The sequence below is a fragment of the Entelurus aequoreus genome, linkage group LG06 (assembly GCF_033978785.1).
Source record: "Entelurus aequoreus isolate RoL-2023_Sb linkage group LG06, RoL_Eaeq_v1.1, whole genome shotgun sequence".
In the NCBI taxonomy this organism is placed as follows: domain Eukaryota; kingdom Metazoa; phylum Chordata; class Actinopteri; order Syngnathiformes; family Syngnathidae; genus Entelurus; species Entelurus aequoreus.
Window position 1 is genome coordinate 70,169,890 of NC_084736.1, and position 24,520 is coordinate 70,194,409.

General features: G+C 39.6%; 1 protein-coding gene across 7 annotated transcripts in view; it reads right to left on the bottom strand.

The window, feature by feature from the left end:
• smtnb (smoothelin b) overlaps nucleotides 1-24,520 on the bottom strand; it is an 84,537-nt gene that overhangs the window by 17,723 nt on the left and 42,294 nt on the right. For 5 of the 7 annotated variants that reach the window (XM_062051388.1, XM_062051392.1, XM_062051390.1 and 2 more), the window contains exons 6-10: nucleotides 16,186-16,288; nucleotides 11,689-12,368; nucleotides 10,641-10,689; nucleotides 7,888-8,475; nucleotides 5,618-5,688 (exon numbers count right to left, since the gene is read on the bottom strand). In XM_062051388.1, coding sequence (XP_061907372.1) covers nucleotides 5,618-5,688; nucleotides 7,888-8,475; nucleotides 10,641-10,689; nucleotides 11,689-12,368; nucleotides 16,186-16,288 — 1,491 coding nt within the window. Of the gene's footprint in view, nucleotides 1-5,617; nucleotides 5,689-7,887; nucleotides 8,476-10,640; nucleotides 10,690-11,688; nucleotides 12,369-16,185; nucleotides 16,289-21,065; nucleotides 21,188-24,520 lie in introns of those variants that run through there. The other 2 variants (XM_062051393.1, XM_062051389.1) reach the window with 2 other exon arrangements.

Sequence of the window (24,520 nt, forward strand, 5' to 3'; positions counted from 1 at the left end):
CCAGGCTCGGGGTCTTTCTATGTGGGGTTTGCATGTGCTTCCCGTGACTGCATAAGTTCTCAACAAGTACTCCGGCTTCCTCCCACCTCCAAAGACATGTACCTGGGGATAGGTTGAGTAGCAACACTAAATTGGCCCTAGTGTGTGAATGTGACTGTGAATGTTGTCTGTCTATCTGTGTTGGCCCTGCGATGAGGTGGTGACTTGTCCAGGGTGTACCCTGATTTCCACCTGAGTACAGCTGGGATAGGCTCCAGCCCCCTGCAACGCTGAGAGGGACAAGCGGTAGAACATGGATGGGATGGATGGATGACCCCTGTAAGTTTTGAAACGTTCCAGTTGGCACCCACTGGAAGCAGTATGTGACATGGCTCAGTGGTATTTTAACAATGTGGTCATCAAGTTGTGTTGATCCAAGACAATCTATCACTGACTCTGGGCCGCAGTGATCAGGTGCATAAATCAGTGAGTTAATGCAAGCAGTAGGCTACAGCTTCAATCCACGGCTTCACAGTAATCTCTGACTCTGAAAAAGACTGACAGTGCTATCATCATCAGTTTACTTTTTTTATATTGGTGTTCAAGTATGAGGACAGTAAGAAGAACAAAAGCAGCTGTGATCACTGGGACTGCGAGGCAATATTTTGCACACCTGTCTGAAATGTCCTGCGGGCATTTTGACCTCCCTGCTAATCTCATCTCAGTCGTGCTCTCATAAATAATGAGGGGCCAGCAACAAAGCTACATCCACATGACTGTGTCACTTTCTAGGTTCTGGTTACAGAGGTAAATCTCATTTTACGCTGTACTTGTCTATGCTGGGGAATACAAGTGTATCACAGCAGCACATCACTTCTATTTGCTTTTGTAATTTAGTCAAATGCTCATATTACACTTTTCTTAAAAGCTCAAAAAGAAATAACATTGCACACTTATCTCTGCCAATTATAGTTAACATCCATGTTCTATACTGCCTATTCTGTTCAGTGTTGTGGAGAGCTGAAGCCTATCCCAGCTAACTTTTGGCAAAGGGCAAACTACAATCAGGACTGATTCCCTGTCATTCGCAGGGCACATTTAGACAACCCACCATTCACATTCACTGTCATCAAGTCGAGGCTGAACTCATATCGTATCAAAGTAAACTAAACATTTCCCATATAAAATGTTGTCTAAACATTTTGCCATTTTTAAAAAAATGATCTTAAACCACACAATTCTAAGCACTTCCTCCTTGAGAGTAGATTATTTCAGTGCCACACGTAAAACCGATAATTAAGTCCATTATGATGCTTCAGAGATTGGCATCTGTCAAACAAAGCAAATCTCTTAATGCTGCCTCTAGCCACAGCTGTCGACAGTACAAAAGCAATAAAATGTAAAAAAAGGAAATAGTGGAGGTTTTGCTTTTGGACCACCGTGGCGAAGCAGAGACCACACAAACAGATCAGAGACTTGCTACATATTGTGGTACTGTGGTTTAAAAAAAAAAAAAAAAAAGATCTAGAATCTACGGAGCCCCTAAAGGGACATGGGAATTTTTTTTTTAGACATGTATCTCGTGGCCACGAGAAAGTTTTTATAAAAAAAAAAAAAAAAAAATTTTATTTTTATTTTATTTTTTTAATAAAAAGTTTCTCGTGGCCACGAGAAACTTTCTCGTGGCCACGAGAAAGCATTGGATGCGTGCTGATGGTTTGGTGTGTGTTAAAATGGCAGTTTAGGAGTTAATATGGCTGTATTTCCAATTAGGACTTTCCCCCATGTGTGTTGTGGCAAAATGTGAATGCTTGATTAGTAGGTGTGAGACAAACACTTTATCTTCCTGGTTATTGTAACGCTACGTGTTTGACATTATTTAAGACTTCATCATGCCCGGGAAAGGACAGTTTTCCTCTTCTGTGTTTGTGGGGGGTGGGCGTGGCTTGCGGACCTGCAGCGAAGCGGAGTGTGTCAGTTAGTCCGATGTTGATGTGATCAAACTTCTTTCTTGCTTGGAAGATACACACACAATTGTAACTGTTATTTCTTCCTGCAAATAATAAATATGTACAACGTGTTTGGATGTATTCATTTATGTAAAATTGTCATTAAATGTAATATTGCCTGACAAAAAGTGATTCGACGTACGTAATATTTTGATATTTACACATCGCATATTTACACACGCGCATCTGACTAGAATACCCTTATGTGCATTACATATATCAACATCAACTACCTACTGTACTGTTTACTTGTTGAAATACCCTTTTTAGAGCAAATATCTACCCATATAATTTATATGTGTATATAATATATATATATATATATATATATGTGTGTATATATAATATATATATATATATATATATATATATATATATATATACACATATTATGTATAAGCATGTATATATATATATATATATATGTGTGTGTATCTATATATATATATATATATATATATATATATATATATATATATATATATATATATACATACATATTATGTATAAGCATGTATTTAAAAAAAAATTTTTATTAAAAAAATAAATAAATAAATAAAATATACATATATTTTTATTTTTATAAAAAGTTTCTCGTGGCCATGAGATACATGTCTGAAAAAAAAAAAAATTCTCATGTCCCTTTAGGGGCTCCGTAAGAATCAGCTCTTACAAAGCATTTCAATAAAATAAAAATTAATTAATAATACAATTAAAATGATTTAATTAATAAATCAACTACAGTGGTACCTAAACTTAAGAGTGTTTTAAGATAAGAGCTGTCTCTCGGCTAATTGTTATGCTTTAAGTTGCAAACAAAAATTTCAGTAACAAGCATCCGTGCCATAGGTTGGCTTAGCAAATGTCACGGTCAACCCTGTAAAATACAACCAAAACATCTGGTCTTACTCGCTAGCATGAGCTTATAGCTAGAGATTGATATAACCTTGTTTTCCAACCATGGGAAGTAAGAACATGAGGACTGCGCTGAGAAGAAGTGGATGATATTCATTGAATTAAATAAATAAATAATCCAAAACATGGGAGCATGTCGCCAACTTGGCAAAGCAATTGAAGCGTATCACTGCTAGTCTGCACCATACTGAAGCAGAATGAGTCTAACGCCAGCCAAGAATTTTAAAATAATATCTAAACGGCAGGCATTTATCCATGAAAATATGGAAACGCTGCTGATGGTTTTTGACAGAAGCAGCTGGAAGGAGATACAGTAGACACTCTCCAAGGTAAATGGTGTGCATTATTATTACATTACTTCATAAAACAGTGGTTTTTCGTACTACATTTTATTGTATCGTCTTTATACAATATTTGCAATCTAAAAGTTTTTGAGCTTTTTTCAAAGTATGTTACATATTAAAATTTTGCTGTTTTTAAATGTATTCTAATTAGGGCTGCAACTAACGATTCATTTGATTATCGATTAATCTGCCGATTATTACTTCGATTAATCAATTAATAATCGGATAAAAGAGACAAACTACATTTCTATCCTATCCAGTATTTTATTTGAAAAAAACAGCATACTGGCACCATACTTATTTTGATTATTGTTTCTCAGCTGTTTGTAAATGTTGCAGTTTATAAATAAAGGTTTATTAAAATAAAATTAAAATTAAAAAAAAAAAAGCCTCTGCGCATGCGCATAGCATAGATCCAACGAATCAATGACTAAATTAATCGGCAACTATTTTTATAATCGATTTTAATCGATTAGTTGTTGCAGCCCTAATTCTAATTAATTCAATGGGAGGCGTTGACTTAAGATACAAGTGTTTTGAGTTCAGAGCTCTGTCACAGAACCAAGTAAGCTCACACGATGTACTACTGTAATAACAAAAATAAATACAAAATAACTTATCCATCATATTTATGCTGTGCCACAAATGAGTGTCTAATCAATATAATTGCCTTTTATCTAATAATTAATACGCCTTATGAAAGATTACCTCTACTTTTGATTGACACCATAGTGTTTGCTGGTTTCACTACAAAACTACAACAACAAAATAAACAATGGTAATTCATACAATACATAAACACTGAACATTTTTAAAAGCAAGTTTTTGATGTAGCTCTTTCAGCTATAGTTTTTGAAAACCAAAATAAGTGTGCTAACTTTGCAGTTAAATATTGTGGTAAATTAATTTGTTTCCCTGCAGTGTTTAGAAATCCATTAACCAATCCATCCATCCATTTTCCACCGCGTGTCCCTTTTAAGGACATGGGGGGCTGCAGCCTATCTCAGCTGCACTCAGGCGGAAGGCAGGGCACACTCTGGACAAGTCGCCACCTCATCGCAGGACCAACACAAATAGCCAGACAAATATTCACACTCACAGCCACACACGAGGGCCATTTTTGTCATCAGTATATATACACTTTCTATTGCTATAGAAAGTGAAAAAAATCTGCAACAAAAAATGTACAAGAAAATCAATGTACACATTCACGATGAACTTATACAATAATAAAACCATTGTTGTGGTTCTTAGGTTATAAGGGAGTCTTGTGGCATAGGCATGCGGTTATCCCTGGTGTGCGTTGGTAATATCTGTGGCTGACCCTCCAGGTCAGCTGTGATGAATAAACAATGAGTGAGTAACTACAATACATACAACACTGTGCACTAGCGGGCTGGCGAAAATAGTGAACTCCTACCTAGACGATTCAAAAATGTGGTCCAACTTACTAAAACTGCACTTAGTCTCAACGAAAGTAAGCATTTACCTGTAAGTTGTTAGGTTGTTGCAGACAGGTATGTCAATATCATCTCCTATAAATTGCTGCCCTCTTCTTGTGAAATAGACTGATATGTGTCTCGATGAGGCTCTAACTGATGTACACTCTCAGTCCAACCTCTTAAATGCACTTTGCAGCCTCATGAAGACTCCTCCTAGCCCTAATTAACCAACTCCCTGATCCCATAACCAGATTATGTCTGCTCTCAACAGTGCCATTAAAGAGTAGGCAAGACACCACCTCTCCTCACCTTATCACCCTCCCCTCTCCTCAATTCATCAGATCACTTCCTTTCAAGGAAGGCAGGGGGTTAAGGAAGGCAACAAACTTGGAGGTTAACCCCTTTCCAAAACGCTTTGAGCCGCAGCAGTGGTTGTCCTCCGTCAGCAGTTCATCTCGGCCAGATCTCCAAAGAGATGCATTTTAAGCATGGCCAAAAAAAGACGTGATTGAACAACTTGTGTTTCGGTGTGACTGAAGACAGACAGATGTGACTTAACCAACACTTCCCAGATAGATCTCAGCGGGAATTTGCCTGCTCAGAGAATAGGAGGAATGCCCTGAGCACCTCCTCTTCCTCCACTCCTCTTCACATACCCTACAAGGAGAGATGTGACTGGCTACCCTCTCTGTGTTTGATAAACACTGCTCTCCCTTGCTCTCCTCTCACTCCATCTTTCACTGAACAGACTTTCTCAACCCTCTCCCGGGGCCTTTATAGGTGAATTCTGTCATACAAACAGGTTAGAAACATTGCAGAATTCAACACTAAACCCCTATTTTAAGGCCCTCGTAATGTCTTCAGGAGAATGCTTTACATATTTTGAATAACTCTTTGATAATTCATCATTTCCAGAGTCAGATTGTACCTTGATGGAGGATCCAGAGGACAAGCCGGAGGAGATCTTGAATGGGGTCGCCCTGAGGCCAAGGGTCAGCTCTGAAACAGACAGATGAGACATTTACGGGTTAAAATCCATCCATCCGGAGGGGGCTCTGATATGTGTGTGCATATTTACATGTGAGACATGTGCATTAACTGTGGCTGCCATTAGTCAGTGCCTATAAGCTACAAAAGCTGCCTATAAACATAAAACTTTAGTCTGAAGTACATGACACAACCATTAACAACAGAAATAACGATTTGTTACCTCCACAAGTGTGCACGTGCCCCCACATCTACATTATGACTAAAAGATTTTCTCAGCTTTTTTTTTGGTGTGAGAACTGGGAAAACATTTACCGCCAAGCAGGTTACAAATAAAAACCTAAACCATTTAAGGCAAATGGGGCTAAGAAAGAAAATAAAAACAAAAGTGTGTCATCTGGACTATTGTTCTACAGTCTGGGCGTCTGCTGCAAGTGGTGAGATCAGTAAGCTCCAGATTGTCCAGAATAGGGCAGCACGGCTGGTTCTGGGTTGTTCACTAAGAACCAATGTTAACCAAATGCATGCTTCTCTTTCCTGGCCAACAGTGCAGAACAGGTTGTCAGCTAATACTCTAATATTGTTCAAATCAGTAACCAGTAGTAAAACTCCTGCTTTTATCATGGCCCAAAAAGTTTACAGTAGCACTATGCATAATAATAAAACCAGGGCGTCTAGTGAGGGTCATTTTGTACTCCCTCGTCCGAGGAAGAATGCATTACGGAAATCTTTTATTTATAGATCTGTATCGCTCTGGAATAACCTGCCTCGAATTCTCACCCGTATTGGAAGTAAACAGGTTTTTAAAAAGGAAACTAATATTTTCTCTGAGTCTGTCAATTAGTTTGCTTTTGATGATTTTTGTTTGGTTTTGTATTGTGAAGTTATATTTATATGGTAACTAATATTCTGAGACTGTTAATTGTTTGCTTGTTGATGATTTTTATTTGTTTCTGTAGTGTGCAGTTATAATTATATGCTTTTACTTGTAATTGTATTGAGTTTGTGGACCCCAAGAAGACTGGCGGGTTGTTGTGGCAACCAGCTAATGGGAATCCTTAATAAAAATCAAATCAAACAAAAAACCCTCCAAACATATATGTGCCCCTCGTGAAGCAGCAAGCTGGGACATCGGAATGTGTCCTGAATGAGGTAAGCAAGAATAATTAACACAGGTGTTTGTTGGTGGTCATGGATGGCAGAATAAAATACAACTTCTATGTGATTTGTTATTTGGACAGACTAATAGCTGTTGTTTCAGTGATGCTTTTAAAACACACATACATGCTGCTACACTAATCCATCGTAGGATATAAGATTCCATTAATGTTTATGCTGGATTTTAACATGTTATATCAGGAAATACACTGTAGTTAAATATTGAATGTGGTTTCAATGACTCATCTCTATGGTTTAGCATCATTAGCTTTGAAAAGAAACCTAAGTGTATAGTGCATCCCAAAATGGGGTTAAGCTGAAGAAATCAACTAGGGAATGAGAAAGACTATTTGACATGCACTGGACCGTAAGTAAATAGTCAACCTTGGTCTCAACCCTGAAATTTAACTTTGAAAGTAAATCACATAGCAGACAAGCCAGTGCACTGTGTTGGTCCACAAAGCTGGTTCTATAGTACTGTCCATTCTGGTCTGAGAAGGACAGTTGTTGTGTCCTTTGTCCTGATTTACTCTGTGGTGAACTACTGACCTCACCCACTCAAAAGCCCTCTGTATAACAAGGACCCTTCAGAACAAGCAAGATTATGTATATGCAGTAGCATGACAAAAAGCTTTGTCATCATCATCTCACTGGTGACAAATTCTGGTGACTTTTGCTTCATACATGTACCGGGTTCTGGTGGGAACTTAGGGTTGATTCATAGCTCACCAAAACATAATAGTCTAGTTTAGACTATTGCTGTCATTTAAAAAAAAAAATCTGATTAATCACAGTTTTGCATTTGAACTAATGATGATGAATCACATATTACTTGTATTATTCAAGTTAACCTTAAACAAGACCCTGATATTTGAACACAACATGTACAGTAGCATGTACAGTCAAAATTCATTGTGTGACTAATCTTTGTAGATTCACGATTAATGCAATAATTTTTTGTGATTAATCACATGAGTTAAATTGTTATTTTTACTAGCCCTACTAAAAACATGTATTAGCGAGTGCAGTGATGGGGTTTCTAAAAGGCCCTACCTGTTCTCTGCCCCAGAGCACTCGCATTGATGCGTGGTGTCATGTTGGTGATGGGGACAACGGCGCCCCTGTGGGTGGACGTAGGCGAGGAGCTGCTGCGCCCATCTTTGATCTCAATAGTGAGGAAAGTCTTCATGTCTGTGTCGGCCTCTTCTTGGGTGCACTCCTGTCCAGCTGCTCTCCCTGGGGTCCTGTTGTCCTTTGAATCGCTCAAGACAGGCCCACTTTTCTCAGTCACATTGTTTGTACCACCCATGGATTCCTGGGATTGGCCAGCTGAAGACAGAGGTTTGCTAGCCACGCCTCTCAAATGAGGTGCGGCCTGACTCTTGGATGCGAGAGAGGTGTGAGCTGCTGAGTCCATGCGCACCCACGCTGGCCTGTCGCCAGAAGAGTTGAGGGATGTGGCAGTGGGTGTAAACAATTGCGCAGCTCTGGAGAAGTTTGTCTGGCCAATGCTGCTTAGTGGACCCTTCTTCAAAGCAGGGACATTTACGTTCTGACTGGGCTCGTTGAACTTGCGCATCCGATCGCGTACAGAGTTTGTGCGCTTGGCCTGGTCCAGCTCAACATCTTTCTTTTCAGGTGCTGTTAACACAATGACAGAGGTCAGCTGAAATATGATCATCTGAATTAAGCACACTTTCCTCTGTCATGCTCTCCACCTCTACCTCAAATGCTCCATAAAACTCTTACATCTATGTTTGGTTCAAACAGTTTTATTTTACTTCATACAACATTCAAAAGGCTACTGTTTGATTTTGATGACATTGTTAGACAAATATCAGTTTAACAATACTGTATTGCAGGATCAAATAAATTGTTTTGGGGGCTATATGTGCAGAAAGCGGGAGGGGGCGAGGCGGGGGGCAAGAGTACTCTTTTTTTCTTTTCATAAAAAGGACTTTCTGCAAAAAAGCTAGTCATAGATAATCTCTATGACAGCACTCTACTGTTTAAGAATCTGCTGCAAAAAATGGTTTGTCTCACAGGTTTTTTTAACCTGCGGGCCACTAAATAATGAAAAAGAGAGGACCTAAAATGTAACCTTGAGGAGCACTACTAGTATAACTAAAAAAGTTCAACATATGACTATTGAGTGCATCTGAAGTAAACAAGCTACAGCAACAAATTAGTTACATAAAATTGAAACTTCGAAGAAAGGACTTAAAGAGGAACAACATTTTTGGGGGAATTTTGCCTAAATCCTTGTGCTAGACAAGAACATATGTTTTCTTTTTTTATGCATTCAAACACGTAAATAAACTTTAGCAAAAGTCAGCTAACAAAGGAGGCAATGGGAGTCGCTTTATTCCGCCTATTATGCACTCTAAAAAAACCTCCAACGTTTTATATACATGCTGTAATCATATGTAATGTAGTAGCAGGCACAATACTTATAATGTAACATTTACGTATTTTGGTCATTGAAAGCATAAGGCGCCTTATCAATTTCACATACCCATCACAATGTTCGCTTCTCCCTTCAACATCCTAACGAATCATGACAGAATTCATGGGAGTCATCAAAGACTACTTTAGGACATGATAATTAAGAACCTTATATTTTTGTGCCTGAATATACAGAGGATGATTTACAAAATGTAGAAGCTGCATGCTAAACAGATCCAGCTTTAGTAAAACACTAATCGTCATGTAGCAGTATTGCTAAGTGCTAAACAAGAAGTACAAACTATGAACATAATTTAAAAAATCACCTACTTACTGTACCATGTCTGCTCTCACTGTGATCCCAATGGGATGTTTATGTCTTTCCGCTGAGATAAATTAATCATAATTTTACCAGCTCAGAGGCGATGCAGCAGCTCAGAGGCGATGCAGCAGCTCAGAGGCGATGCAGCAGCTCAGAGGCGATGCAGCAGCTCACCGGCTCAGTATGTCAACACTGTAGCTGCATAAGCTAGTTAGCTCTCTGGGATCACAGCGCCACTAAAAGTAGTTTGTCTGCGTTACGCTTATGGTAAATGGGTAAAACTTGTATAGCGCTTTTCTACCTTCGAGGTACTCAAAGCGCTTGAACGCTATTTCCACATTCACACACTGATGGCAGGAGCTGCCATGCAAGGCCCTAACCACGACCCATCAGGAGCAAGGGTGAAGTGCCTTGCCCAAGGACACAACGGACGAGACTAAGATGGCAGAAGCTGGGATCGAACCTGGAACCCTCAAAGTGCTGGCACGGCCGCTTTACAATCTGAGTCACGCCGTAATATAATAACAATATTGCTAATACATGGCTAATATTCAGGTCACGAGATGTAAATGAACTATTGTTGGCGGTTTTTGGATGTTTTTAGAGGGCTTTATGGGCGCAATATATGACTCCTTTTAGCTGCATGGTTAGCCACCTCGTACTTTGGTTGCCTTGAAGAACTCCTCAGTTATGTAAATTACAAGATTAGACCCCGGTGTTCTAAGTTTCCCAGCCAGGTTAAAATGTCAAAGCAAGGATCTGCCAGTGTTTACAGTGGTCCAAGTTACTCTATAAAACAGGAGCATTAATGTTATTAGGAATTTGCTGCAAAAATGTTTGTCTCCACATAAATACTTGTGTCACAGAGTTAATCAAAGATTATTATTTTCATGTAAGGAATGGCAGAATCTTTGATACAAGGCCTGTTTTTGGACAAGAAAACAGTCTCCATCCTACCGTCCCTTTTATGTATAAAGACATTCACAATGGCTAATGACACAGCTGCTATCATATTGACGGAGTAGTTTTTATTTCTTACCAGCATCCTCCGTCTTGTTATGAGTGAGGGTCACATCGTCTGCTGTTATCTAAATGGAGGCAACCAAAAACACAACACAATTATCAATCATCACTGGATTGACAAACATCAAGTACCAATGGCAGGGTGTCGCATTTAAAAGACTTTGCAGTTGCCATGGATTCATCATTGTGGTGACAACTTCACACAAATCGTAAGTAAATACAGTACAGAATTAACTGCTAGTGTTTTGATTGTGTAATATTAGGGTTTGGAGTAAAGCCATGGGCCGCTGTTCTTTTTTTGGCAGTGTTTACATTACATTCAGCCAGCTGAACATCAGCCTATATGAAGGGGACAGTAAAAGGAGTCAGGACTGGGCTACAGTTAACACATGTAGAGGAGTCATACCATGTAGTCATGGACGCTCAGTATGAGAGCAAACAGTTAACACTGCCGATTCTGCAATGTGGAGTCTTTGTCTGCTCTGTGCTTTGGGATTAAGAGAAACTGAACAATGTTTGCTCTTTTCTGACAGCAGGTGAGGCTAACACGCTGCTGACAGGAAGCAGAGACACTCAGGTGCACATGTGTTTGTTCTTGTAGCCTAGCAACAAAAGTTAACAGCAAACAGTAGGATCGCATCTCCACGTGTTTATGAATGCCAATGTGACCTGGGTGTCAAATAAGACCGGAATGTGTCAGGGGAAAAAAGAAAGCCAGCGCCGAAGCTATAGAGGTTCCAGCACTCCACAGCCCCCTCTAGTGGAGGAGTTTAAGAACTGTTCCATTTAAAAATAATTTGACACATTGAAACAACCTCCTTCATCTTAAATGTTAATTGATGAGGCATTAGCATGTTTAATATTAACAAAATCAACTTAAATCTTTATTTTTATTTTATTTTAACAATGGTCTAGGTTTTTTGCACATTTTTTTACTTCAAATGGAAGTTTTTGCGGAGTTGTTTTAAGAGAAGATGTGAAGTCCGGTGACGTTATGACATATTATTCGGTTTGTTTTTTCATTGACCAGCAACTGACAAGTGAAAATACAGTATGTAGTTTACCTTTTGTCTCAGAGAGTTGTGTTTTCCCTCAGCAGTACCATTGACTGGGCCACTTCCAGGAATTCTACGAGATAAGACAGACCCATCTGGAAGATCCTGGTCGGGCTCGGCCTTAAAGTTGGTTAGACCCTGGACTCTGCTCTCGGTTTCATAGTCGGTACTGTGAGCTGAGATTGTGATTGTGTCCACCTCCCCTCCGTCAGTTGGACACCTCTCCTCAGAAGACATACTCACACTTTGGTCAGAAGCAACTGAATCATTTCTCTTTCTCAAGCTTTCAGAAGCTCCAGAACCTAAAGGGAGTCCGATACCATAATCTGAGACATCTGAGCTTAGTCTGTGACTGATGTGAGACTGGGAGGGAATGCTATGTTCTGATGCCCCAGAGTCTTGTCGGCTGCGTTGAGAGGAGCCCTGGCTCCTGTCAGAAGCTCCAGAGTCCAAACGTGGTCTGTAGGTCGAACCCAGGCTATTTTCTGTGGTCAGAGAATCCATATTAGACCTGGAAAGCATTGAAGCCACGCTGCAGTCTGAAGCTGCAGAATCAGATCTCTGCCTTTGGGACAGGACTAGATCAGGCTCTGGAGCCACTTCTTCTCTCTGTGGCTGGATCAGTAGAGGTCCAGAGCTGTCTGCCTTCACCAGGTGATCTAAAACCAGAACCATGCCTGATTTGGAGCCTGTAACACAGAAGATGAGGGATGCAAATAACTGCTTCTTGGGTTTAACTGAGAAGAAAAGCAACAAGTGGTGATTAGGTGAATGAAAAGAGGAGAAGCAAAATACTTCCACAGACCCGCAGCTCAGAGAGCGGCCAGAAAATATCACTCAGGAACAAAAAGGAGACATGAAGGGATGTTGTCATTTCCTCCAGACTAGCCTTTAATTCCTGAATGAGATTTGTTAGATGTCCGTCCATTAGCTGTGGAAGACTAAATAAGCATGTGGTGCAGTAAAAGGTGGCAAGCAAGACATGGAGGAGGAAGTGGAGTGAGATAGAGACAAAAACTCCTTCACTGATGCCACTCTCCTCAGGAAACCACACTCCAAACAACACAGCAGTGCCCATATCCTTTCGTTCTACTTCCAAGCACACAACAGTGCGTTTTATTGGGGGATATCTGAAGCTGTGCACATACCGTAGATAAGGTAAGCAGATCAGATCACTTGGATATTTTCAAGTTATCAAAGTTATCCAGCAACTGATCTTACCTCCACAGGAGATACTACGGTTGTTTGGGCTAAGAAAGAACACACCTATTTTTTGTGGTTTTAGACAAAAGTGAAAATCCAAGATTGTTTTTCTACCGAAATGTTATAAAATGACTTGCGTGTCCACCACTTGATGCTCATTCAGAATTTGCATCCCTCCATTTAAAAAAAAAGAAAAAGAAAAAAAAAGCATGTTGCCAAACACAATTGCTACTACATTAACATGTGGTAATATAAATACCCCGATAAATGTCAGAAGTTATTGTGTATAATATAATCTGCTGTGTTACTCTGCAATTGAAAGTTAAGAACCCAAGAATGTTGCTTACCTTCCAAAGTCTCACATTTTGCCACAGGGGAAAAAAGTCTAGTACATTTTGCAACAAAGTCTGGGAAAATCCCCACTGCTTCTGTATAATGACAGCTTTGCATTTTGCTTGAAATTAGCACCAAAATCACTTGAACTGCACCCAGTGTGTGTACATGTTGGGGAGGAGGGGTTAAGTCTCAATAGCTCAACAAGGAGTCTTTCTCACTAAAGCAATGAGCCAATGCAAGCAAGCATTTGTCATAGTGGAGTGTGTCAACGCTATTTTGACTGATCTTGCTTATGAGGATTAATTCCATGTACTGATGCTCTAATGTTTTAACAATCCATTGCCATATTTAAGAATCGGTAGCTTTTCCTTGAGGTCACACAAGGACAATTTTACCGTAGACTGCAGGGTTATGGAGGTTAATTTGTGTCTTTATTACAAGAGATCAATTAAGATCCTTTTGGATAGTGTGGGGAGTGGTTTCATTTGAAACCTGGGAACCCTTCCAGAATTAGACACCAAAGTCTCTGGAGAACAACTAAGAATACTCAGACTCATAAGGAGGTAAGACGGTACGCTGTCATCTATGGGCACAACCTCATGTTTCTAAGTGGTCATGTCAGAAAAGTATACAAAATCATCTCATAGTCTGTACAAACATTTCATTTTCTAAATCACACCCTTGCCAATTACAGTTGCTGCCGAGTGCAGTATGACTGAACATATGGTTGTATACTTAAAGCTTGTAAATAGAAACTCTTTTTTTAGGTCTGAAAGGCGGAAGAATGTGTTTTTGCAAATGTTGACAATCACAAAGAATGCACTTCTAACAAGCTCATCTCTCATTTTCACATACTTTCACTCCTAAAAAAGGACAACGAACCCACTAGAAAAACCACAAGCTCACACTGCCTACTCAGTCCTGTCACAACCACATAATGTCCTCTGTCTTTGTTGACAAGTGCTTTTCACCGGTGGTCTTTTTGTTGACCCAAGCTTCACCCTATCTTAAATTATAAAGCAGGAATAGATTACGAAAACTGGCAGATATGCTATGCCACATGAAGCGAGCAGTGGTCCTGTTATGGGATCAGCTTTATTTAGCTGAGGTGTGGTTGCTGGGTTTTTCTCTACTGGTTCCCATAAACCCATCGCCAAAGTCCAGGTCCAAAAGACTTTAGAGGCTGAGTGGACCGAGCCATACATAATAAAATTATGGCAACAGAGTGGACTTTAAATTGTGTAAGAATAATCATTTTCCCAGCAATCATGATGCTGAATATGGGGAGTGATTGTGTGACAAGCTATCGATGTGGTTAAGACATGTATTACTTGCTAACAAGGCATAACAAGCTATTAATGATCAGGTCAGCAAAGTACCGTATTTTCCGCACCATAAGCCGCACCTAAAAACCACAATTTTTGTCAAAAGCAGACAGTGCGGCTAATAACCCGGTGCGCCTTATATATGGATTAATATTCATATTTATTTTCATAAGGTTTAGGTCTCGCAACTACGGTAAACAGTCGCCATCTTTTTTCCCCGTAAAAGAGGAAGCGCTTCTTCTTCTACGGTAAGCAACCGCCCCATAGAAGAGGAAGCGCTTCTTCTTCTACTGTAAGCAACCGCCAAGGTGAGCACCCGCCCCCGGAGAAGAAGAAGCTCGCGGATATTTAATTTCATTTGTTTTTCTGTAAAGACAACAAAATGTCTCCTACTAAGAGACACGCGTACAAGGTTCCACTGGCTTTTGATATTCATGTGAACCGCACTGTGGATACAACGGGAGCACGTACGGTGAATATTCGCACCACAGGGAATGAGAAGTCGTCCTACTGTGGTTCTAGCTTGCCATGCTAACGGCCAGAAACTTCCACCCACGGTGATATTCAAAAGGAAGACCTTGCCAAAAGAGAACTTTCCAGCCGGCGTCATCATAAAAGCTAACTCGAAGGGATGGATGGATGAAGAAAAGATGAGCGAGTGGTTGATAGACGTTTACGCGAAGACACCGGGTGACTTTTTTCACGCAGCGCCGTTCCTGTTGATCTACGACTGCATGCGCGTCCACATCACAGATGGTGTCAAAAAACAAGTGAAGCACACCGAAGAAGAATAATTCGAGGGATTTGTAGATGAGTAATAACTTCAGAAAGTGAGCTTTAAATGTTTATTTTGTGTGTTGTGTGACACTAACGTATGAGCAACGTTGAGTTATTGATGTTGCTATTGCTCTGCACTATTTTGAGTGTTACTATTTTTGTGATTGCACATTTGCACATTACATTTTGGGAGTGAACAGAGTTGTTAGAACGCTGGTTTGTAATATATTATTAATGTTTGACTGACCTATCTGACTGTTTTGTTGACATTCCCTTTAGCGTAGCGTAGGTGCGGCTAATAGCACGGGGCGGCTAACAGGTAAACAAAGTTTTGAAATATGCCGTTCATTAAACGTGCGGCTAATAACACGGGGCGCCTTATGGTGCGGAAAATACGGTATTCAAATAAAGGAAATCAATTCATTCCCCCTTGAAGGCTTACATTCATGCCCTTTATAAAAGGCCTCAGTAACAGCGGGTAATGAAAAGACTTCACACTTAAGAAGCTAAAGGATTTAAGCCGTTGGTTTAAGGGCCTTCACACAGTTAATAAACTTGCATGAAGGGGCTTAAAGAGTTTGAAAGAATATGACTTTTTGACTGCCACCTCAGAAGAAAAAGCTCCTACAGCCGGCTGGATTAACAAGCGCTTCAGAGGAAGTTGCGTTAAGTTTGCTGAATCCAGCCACCGGTTCATTGCACAGAGGTGGTCAGTGTTTGCCTCCAGTTATGTCTGAATTTGACCTTCAAGTGAATGTTTACAGCGTACACAAGCTTTTGTATCGCAACAATCCCAAACGTGTGGCATGTGGAAAAGCGATTTGAGCGTCAGGGTGTTTCCTATTTAAAGGGAAGTGGTTCTCACCTAGTCTCTGTAGCTCTCTGCTTTGGTTTGTCTGGTGGTCACGCAACTCCCGGATTTGAGATTTGATGTGATCTTGTTCAAATTGACTCTCCTGCTCTCTCTGCTGTGAAAAAAATACAAACCGGTAAAACCATTAGGTCAATCTCAAAAACATGTCATGTTTGAGGTCAGCTGATTGCAGTTACAGGTCAAATTCTCTGCTTGGAGACAGAGCCATGCTGTGCAACATGCTTTTCCAGCTGGCAGACGAAATGCACTTTTTACTGTATTTCCCCTGCTACAGGCTCTGAATAGAGAAGATGCACCGTAAGCATTTGGTGACAACTCAAGATTGTACTATACACTTTATAAGTGGCTTGATTTAAGTACTTCCTGCTGACATAAGGCAACAAATCCTGTAGGTTTGTCGTCGTTATTTAGAGCAAATTTACAAAAGGACTAGCAGCAGGATTGTAGTTTTAAGTACAGGAATGGAGGACGACTGTGGGCACAACAATGTACTGTTGATGCATGCACTAAGGTCAAACCTCAGGTGTTTCAACTTGAGCTACTCCATAGGAGCATCAGCTGCATGAATATGACCCCTCTAGGGCAGTGCATGAAAACAGTTGCCCCCAAGTTTAAAAAACAAATAGTTCTAAATAGTTAAAACACTTTGGATGTGCAGTTGAATTTGTGAATTTAAACACCTTATCAGGCTTTAAAAAGTTGTTGGGTAAAGTCTGACAATGGATCATAAAAATTTTAAATTGAAAATCTTTGAAGCAAAGAATGAAAGCACACACAAATGCGCTCAGACATACACAAACAAACCAGTGTGTAAAGAGGCAAGATTTGGGTGCCAAATTTGGTACTTTTATAGGCATCGATTCCGTCGTTACTACCTGGAAAGTAAAATCGAACGGTTCCATATTTCAATACCTTTGTTGTACAAGATGTCACGTCTGGTTGCAGATTTGGTTGGCCCAAACAATCACTCAAGCAATATTCAGATTGGACTCAGTCAAACTGCCTCTAGGTCAGGAGTGTCAAACTTGTTTTCTTCGAGGGCCACATCGCAGTTATGGCTGCCCTCAGAGGGCCAATTGTAACAGTGAATAATATATAAATATAAACTGCCTCATTACACAATTATTTATTGTGATATATTTTTAGATTTTAAAGTAAAAAACAGACAGTTCAGTAGCCAAAATTTTACTGTAAAATGTATGTTTGTTTTTTTAACAATATACTGTAAATGGGAAACAGTACCACTGTTTTTATTGTAAAATCTACAGTATTACTGTAAATGAAAAAACAACACCACAATTTTTGTTTTACGGTAAAATTCTGGCAACTGAGCTATCAGTTTTTTACCGAAAAATAACTTTTACAGTGTACAATTTCATGGATAACTTGCTTTAAAATTAAGATATATTTAAGTACTTTAACAAAATTTTTTTTGGAATGTATGATAATATATGTTGCAATATTAGATTAAAAAAATAAAATATGAAATTGCATGCAGTACATGTATTTTTTTTCTGTCAAAATAGAAAGTTGACTACATTTAGAAAGAAAAGAAGCATATTAATTCCAGGCTTTCATGGGCCACATAAAATGATGTGGCGGGCCAGATATGGCACCCAGAACTTCAGTTTGACACTTGTGCTCGAAGTAATGTTACAATTTCCCAAATTGATGGAAAACACTCCAACATACTCCAATGCTTCACTTTTCAAAATACGCAAGCTCGATGCTAATTTACATTAGATCTGCCATAGACATGCTACTATCTAGCGATAGCAATTATACATGGCTATTTTAACACCTCCAAGCTTGGTAATCCAAACTACTACTAAAATGCACTTTATAATCAAACAGCTGGTGAGTAATAAATGCAATTCTTACTTTGAGGGCGCAACAAAAGACTAGCTTCAGCTTAATGGCAAAGACTACTCCCCGACTAAGCAACATACATACATACATTTATTTATCATTATACTGTAGTCTATACATGAGTGCCATCTATCCATCCATCCATTCATTCATTCATTTTCTACCGCTTGTCCCGTTCGGGGTCGCGGGGAGTGCTGGAGCCTATCTAACATCTTGCAATTGCATGCAAGTCTACTACATAATACATGCAAATGATACTCAGAAGAGTATGATAAAGATATAATAACTGGACAGCATAGTTATTATCAGCTCACTGGTAAATATTCAATTAAAAATATTTTTTTATTATTAAACAAGCTAACATTTATAAGCACATGAACCAAGAAAGCGGTAATGTTGAGTACCGGTATAGATTCCCAGGTAACGGGAATTGGTGCTATATATATATTCAAATGTGAAAAGTATCCATCCCTAATTACAGTCATGGTCATATCATAAATGTTTTTTAATCCAGCCGCTGTGTGATGAGAAACGATACATCGATACATATGCAAACAAATAAAATATGTTTAAAACACTCCCAGGGGGTGATCAAGGGTGATGGGTCAAATGCAGAGAATAATTTCGCCACACCTAGTGTGTGTGTGTGACAATCATTGGTACTTTAACAAGTAAGAAGCTTTCCATTGCGTCATTTTACCCACATTGAGGAGATTATGGAGCGCAGGAACAAACTCATACAAAACGTCAACAGATAAGAAAGGTGAATATTAATGTAATCAACAATCACACATTATTAAATGTGTCAAAAGCTACAACGTGTCCATGAGCTCAGATTTTTTTTAATTCAAATTCATTTGAGATTATATTGTTGATTATATTGTTAGATTTCTAAAAGAAGTATTGTGGAAAATTGCAAAACACATGGCCAAGTAAATGGAAAAAGAAGATGCTGCTTGTCATTTTTTTCCCCATTTAACTTTTTCCTATAAGCGGAAAAAAAATATCAAGTCACCAAGCAAAACGCTTTAAGACAATAGCAAATACTCACTGTTCCAGAGCAAGGTATTGTGGGAATACTCTGGAATGCTCCTTTAATGAGTGATTGGAGAGTCTGACAAGCTTGGAAGGATACAAATGGGACTTTTGCCATGACACAAAAGACTAAAAGACTGTGGCAAATAATAATAGGAAAGGTCACACACAAAGGGCGCGCTCCACGTGAGTAGACCTACTTGGGACCCACAGGGGGAGATAATTGTGTTTGAGCTATAAACACAATTAGAGAGAACGAGTCTTTCCTCGCCTGCCTGTTGGAGCGGTGGCCATCAGTTCACAGCTCCCACTTAACCACTGGGAACACGTTTCTCACGTACACTGAGGCAGAGGGGAAGGGGACAAAAAGAAGGAAGATGGAGACCTGCTGCTGTCGCCATGCTGTCATTAGCGGCTTCCTGCTGGTCCAGACAGAAAGAGTCAACAGCGACACCAGCGCAAAGCCACACTCCTATAAAACGCTCATCCTTGCTTGGCCGCAGGAAACCGTTTGCGTCAAAAGACTATCATTACCAAAGTTCATAGCCATGACCACAAAAATGGGGACTATCTTCTTGCGCGACCACAGCAGGCCTCGTTCATCCGGAATTTAAAAAAAAAAAAAGCAAAACCAGACAAAAACCAGTCCAGCTGAGAAACTGCCAATACTGAGAGTAACACCTCTAGACATATGGATTAACATACTGGAGATCCATTGAATTTGCATCAGTGTTCCATGCCTTCATGTAAAAAGGGATACAAAGGGACGGCGTGGCGAAGTTGGTAGAGTGGCTGTGCCAGCAATCGGAGTGTTGCTGGTTACTGGGGTTCAATTCCCACCTTCTACCATCCTAGTCACATCTGTTGTGTCCTTGGGCAAGACACTTCACCCTTTGCCTCTGATGGCTGCTGGTAGCGCCTTGCATGGCAGCTCCCACCATCAGTGTGTGAATGTGTGTGTGAATGGGTAAATGTGGAAATACTGTCAAAGCGCTTTGAGTACCTTGAAGGTAGAAAAGCGCTATACAAGTACAACCCATTTATCATTTATTTATTTATACGGAACCTGGCGGCTTTGCATCACTGCCGTCCTACACTATACCTGTATGCCCACATCCAAAGCAGCAATCATGTCTGCAACTAACAGACGAGGGAAGCCACAAAAGAAATTGTTGTTACTTGCTGCTCCTTATCGCAAGCTTTTGCAATGTTTCTTCTTCTTGTGACATGTTTATAGGATCAGACAATGTACCTGCTGCAATAATAAGGTTCTGAATTTTCCTGCTGCTTTTAGACATTTTTTTTTAACAGACATTTTTTTTTAACAAACATCTTCAAGAAACCCGGCAAAATGTATATGCCCAAGGTCAAAGAGAAGGCATTAAAAACACAACCTGCAAGCAATATTACACTTTGAGGAATCACTATAATATCAACATTACTCATCTTGGTAGAATTTTGAGCTTATCTTTTGTATGAAAATGACACACACAAAATACTCAATCCTGAGACTTTAGAAAAAACAATGTTTGCAGCATTCTAACAGGATCACAATAATGTATCATAATGAAGAGCATTTTACTCTAATTGCTCATATTGACAAAAACAAATAAAGAACATTATGAATATCCTTTAACACATCTTAGTCTTTGTCTCTGTGTCATTTCTAGCTATACGATAATCATTCACCAAATAAAAATGCTAATTTTAGCCAGAGAATAAGTCATTGTGTGAATAACTGCACACATTTAAATCGTGGCATTTCTAATCTGGTAAACCTTATCTTTGAACCCCAGGTTAAAAACTCAATATCTATCTAAAAACAGGCTGATGTCACTAAAAGGATGGAAAGTAATAATTCAGTAGTATATCATTGAATTAACATGGGTCAAGAAGAAGAAGAAGAATATAAAAATAGGTACAGACTGAGATTTGAGCTGTCAAAACGGAAAAAATTGATCACAAACCTGAACAGTAACCAGAGCTTGCCATTCTTCAGTCGGGAATTAAAAAAAAGATCAGTTAAGTTCCCTAATTGTGTTTTTCAGCGTAGGGGAAAAAAAGCCAGTGAGCACTTGTGTGTGTGACACACATCTGGAGAAAAGAAGACTGACATTTACCTCTTAAGACCGAACCGCCTCCCTCTCTCTCTTAACCCTCTGAAGTCAGGACGTCCGCTAACTGCCACACACACACACACACACACACACACACACACACACACACACACACACACACACACACACACACACACACACACACACACACACACACACACACACACACACACACACACACACACACACACACACACACACACACACACACACACACACACACACACACACACACAGAGACACAGACATACACACACATACACACACATACACACACATACACACACATACACACACACACACACACACACACACACACACACACAAACACAAACAAGCCACTCCCTCAACTTCCCCTACCACCCTTTCTGTCTCCACAGGGATGCGACCCCCAACACCCTCTCCCAATACACACACAGGTTAATGGGTTGCCTGGTTGACACATTAACTTCTGACACACTGCCTTTGTTTTAACCTTATTTTTGCCTAAAGTGTCATATTTACATGCAAGCAAGATATTTACTTGCAAGGTTATACATATACGATAGAAATGAGTCCAAATGAAATGGAAGGAAATAAATTAAAATATCAAACAGGTAAACAACTTAACCTTCACGGTGAGTTCAACTTATTCTGAAGGGCAACATTAGGGGTCTTTTTTCTACATTTAAAACACTTCATTGTGGTTCTTTGGTGAAAACGTTGCACTGATTATGTTTTACACACCATTTTTAAGCCACTTTCTAACCATCAATAAAGAATGCACAGTTTTGTGGTCTTATTTACATGCCTCCACTTCGACAACACATTCTCCCCGTCATCCATGTTGTAGATTTTAGTGCTTCCATATGGGGTCTACTGACAGAAGTTCAAACTATACGCTAATTTGTATCAGAAATGGCAACAGCGGAGGATGCATGTGCGCGTACGAGCCAGTCTGCCCCACAACAAGAGGATAGCAACAAAAAAAAAAAAACAGGAGCTTATTGACTACACCGCAGACTACAATGGCTGACTGTCGCAAAAATGTACTTTGGGTAAATTTATACTATACATAGATAATCTGCTGACGTCTCTGGTGTGAAAGACGTCACAGGACAGAGCAAAATCCAAACGGCTCTTTTAGTGGAGGTATGAAGGAAGGCAAGATTGTTTTATAAATATCTCTGCAATGCCTCCACCGTTTGATTTCAAATGTTCGGGACTTATGCAGATCCCAAATACACAGCAGGTACCAACAGATAAGAAAAGTTGGTTTTATAGAATAGGTCCCCTATAAATCACATTTTGTTCAGAAAAATATGTCCCGGGAGATATAAACTATTTTAAATAACACCTTTATCTGTTGCTTTGACATTTGTTCAACAACAAGGGAATTTCTTGACACCTTCATCTGGGGAAGTGCTCTGCTGACTTCAATTACGCAGCCTTATGCTTAAATTTCTGAGCGCTACAAACATATAGTTAAGGTTTTATATGCTGTCAACATGTGGTTTCTACAAATGAGCAAAGGGAAACTTCTTCTGCAACTCAGCCATGCCATTTGAAATGGTTATTAATGTCTAATGGTTCCTGTTTTTGGTTAGAGTTACACGTGCATTAATCCATTAACTGAGCCCATGCATTTTCCCTCTGATGTTTCATGACTCTGTGTTTGTTTGAAGCTTGTGGCACACATATTGGATAAAGGTGCGTGTGTGTTTGGCTGTTGAGGGGGGCCTAGCTGAGAAATCATCTGCCACGGTACAATTGTGTGCAGCTCAAAGAGATCCGCTGATGTAATGTGACTGGAAGGAGCCCTGCTGCTAGCCGCTTGTGTTGGTTCTGGACCCATCCACGTTCCGGCGCAGACTTCAGGCTGCTGGAGCACAGCAAGTGGGCCGCTCGTCTGTGTGTGTCTGTCGGACAATCTGAAACCCCACCTATCACCTTCCAATCCCCTACCCCTACGTCCTGTTACTCACGACCTCAGCACGATATTGCACACAGCTGTCTGACAGGAAGTGAGGCAAAAAAGACTTGAATGCAGGAGCATCCTGTGACGGCAGCCTGCCGTCATGGCTTCCTAATCTGATCGGAGCACAAAAGTGGCCAACTAGCGTAAGAGTTATTGTGTCTTCCAGCGGAAACAGAGTTGATCAAACACACTAAACAATCCTATCATTTAGGCTGAATCCAAATTATTTTCCCTACACTTTATCTTGGCCCTCGGCCTCCCGATTCTAAAGAAGGCTAAGAGAACGGCTGAGTGCCAAGGGGTGTATACTGTAGCCCTCAAAATTAAGTGTGGTCCCGACCATGCTTGAAACCAAGGATTATGCGAAGAAGACTGAGCAGAAAGTAAATCAAGTAAGTACTTATAATTATTATCGATTTTTATAGTAACATGGTTTGTACACTTTGTCAATGATTTTCCACGACTTCACCACAACCTCTCCAAAACATTTTAATAAATTTCCATGACCGAAATAAATTATATCTCAATGGGACAACTGAAAACTAATTATCGTGACACACACACTACATTTTTATGTTCATATTATTGTTCTTGTGCTACTAATTGGCCTGGGACCTCAGGTAATACATTTCCTGCCATCTCATGTGTTCTTGTATTAAAATAAAGTTAATTGAATCCTAAGTAAAATTAAGTTTACATCTGAAATGTATGGTGCTTCTCTAAAACAATAACAAAAACAAAAACTCCAGGCAGGTATACTTAGATACATCTTCTCATATCTCAGTTCCAACATGTTTTGCTTTACTTTTGGTTTGTGCACAGCCTCAGCAATAAATCCAAATGGTGAACATATTGTGGCTTTGGCTTTTGTTAAACTATATATGCTGTTTGTTGGGACACTAATAATAGTAAATCTTCTAAAGTGCAGAGCAAGCCCAAAAACAAAGTCATAAGCACACTTGTTCTCACTACAGTTAAATTTTACTGCAATCTGGCTGTTTGTGTCTTTTGCCAACCTAAATGTGTATTTATCTTTAAAAAGCCATGTATTATTGAAACTGCACTGTGCAGGATTATGTTCAGCATAGTCACATTGCTAGCAGAAGTAGCTAGCTAGTGGGCGTGCCTGTTACAGCACATTGTTTTGGTTGGATTCATGAAACTTAAGATATATTTCCATGACTTTTCCAAACCTGAAAAAAGATAATTTTCCAAGGTCTAGAAATTGCATTTTAAAAGAGATTTCAGGATTTTTACGACCGTAAGAACCATGTCAGTATTAAATGACTGACACTCAACGTAAATATTGCCATGTTTTGAAAGTTGTTTTTATTTTAAAATCGATCGC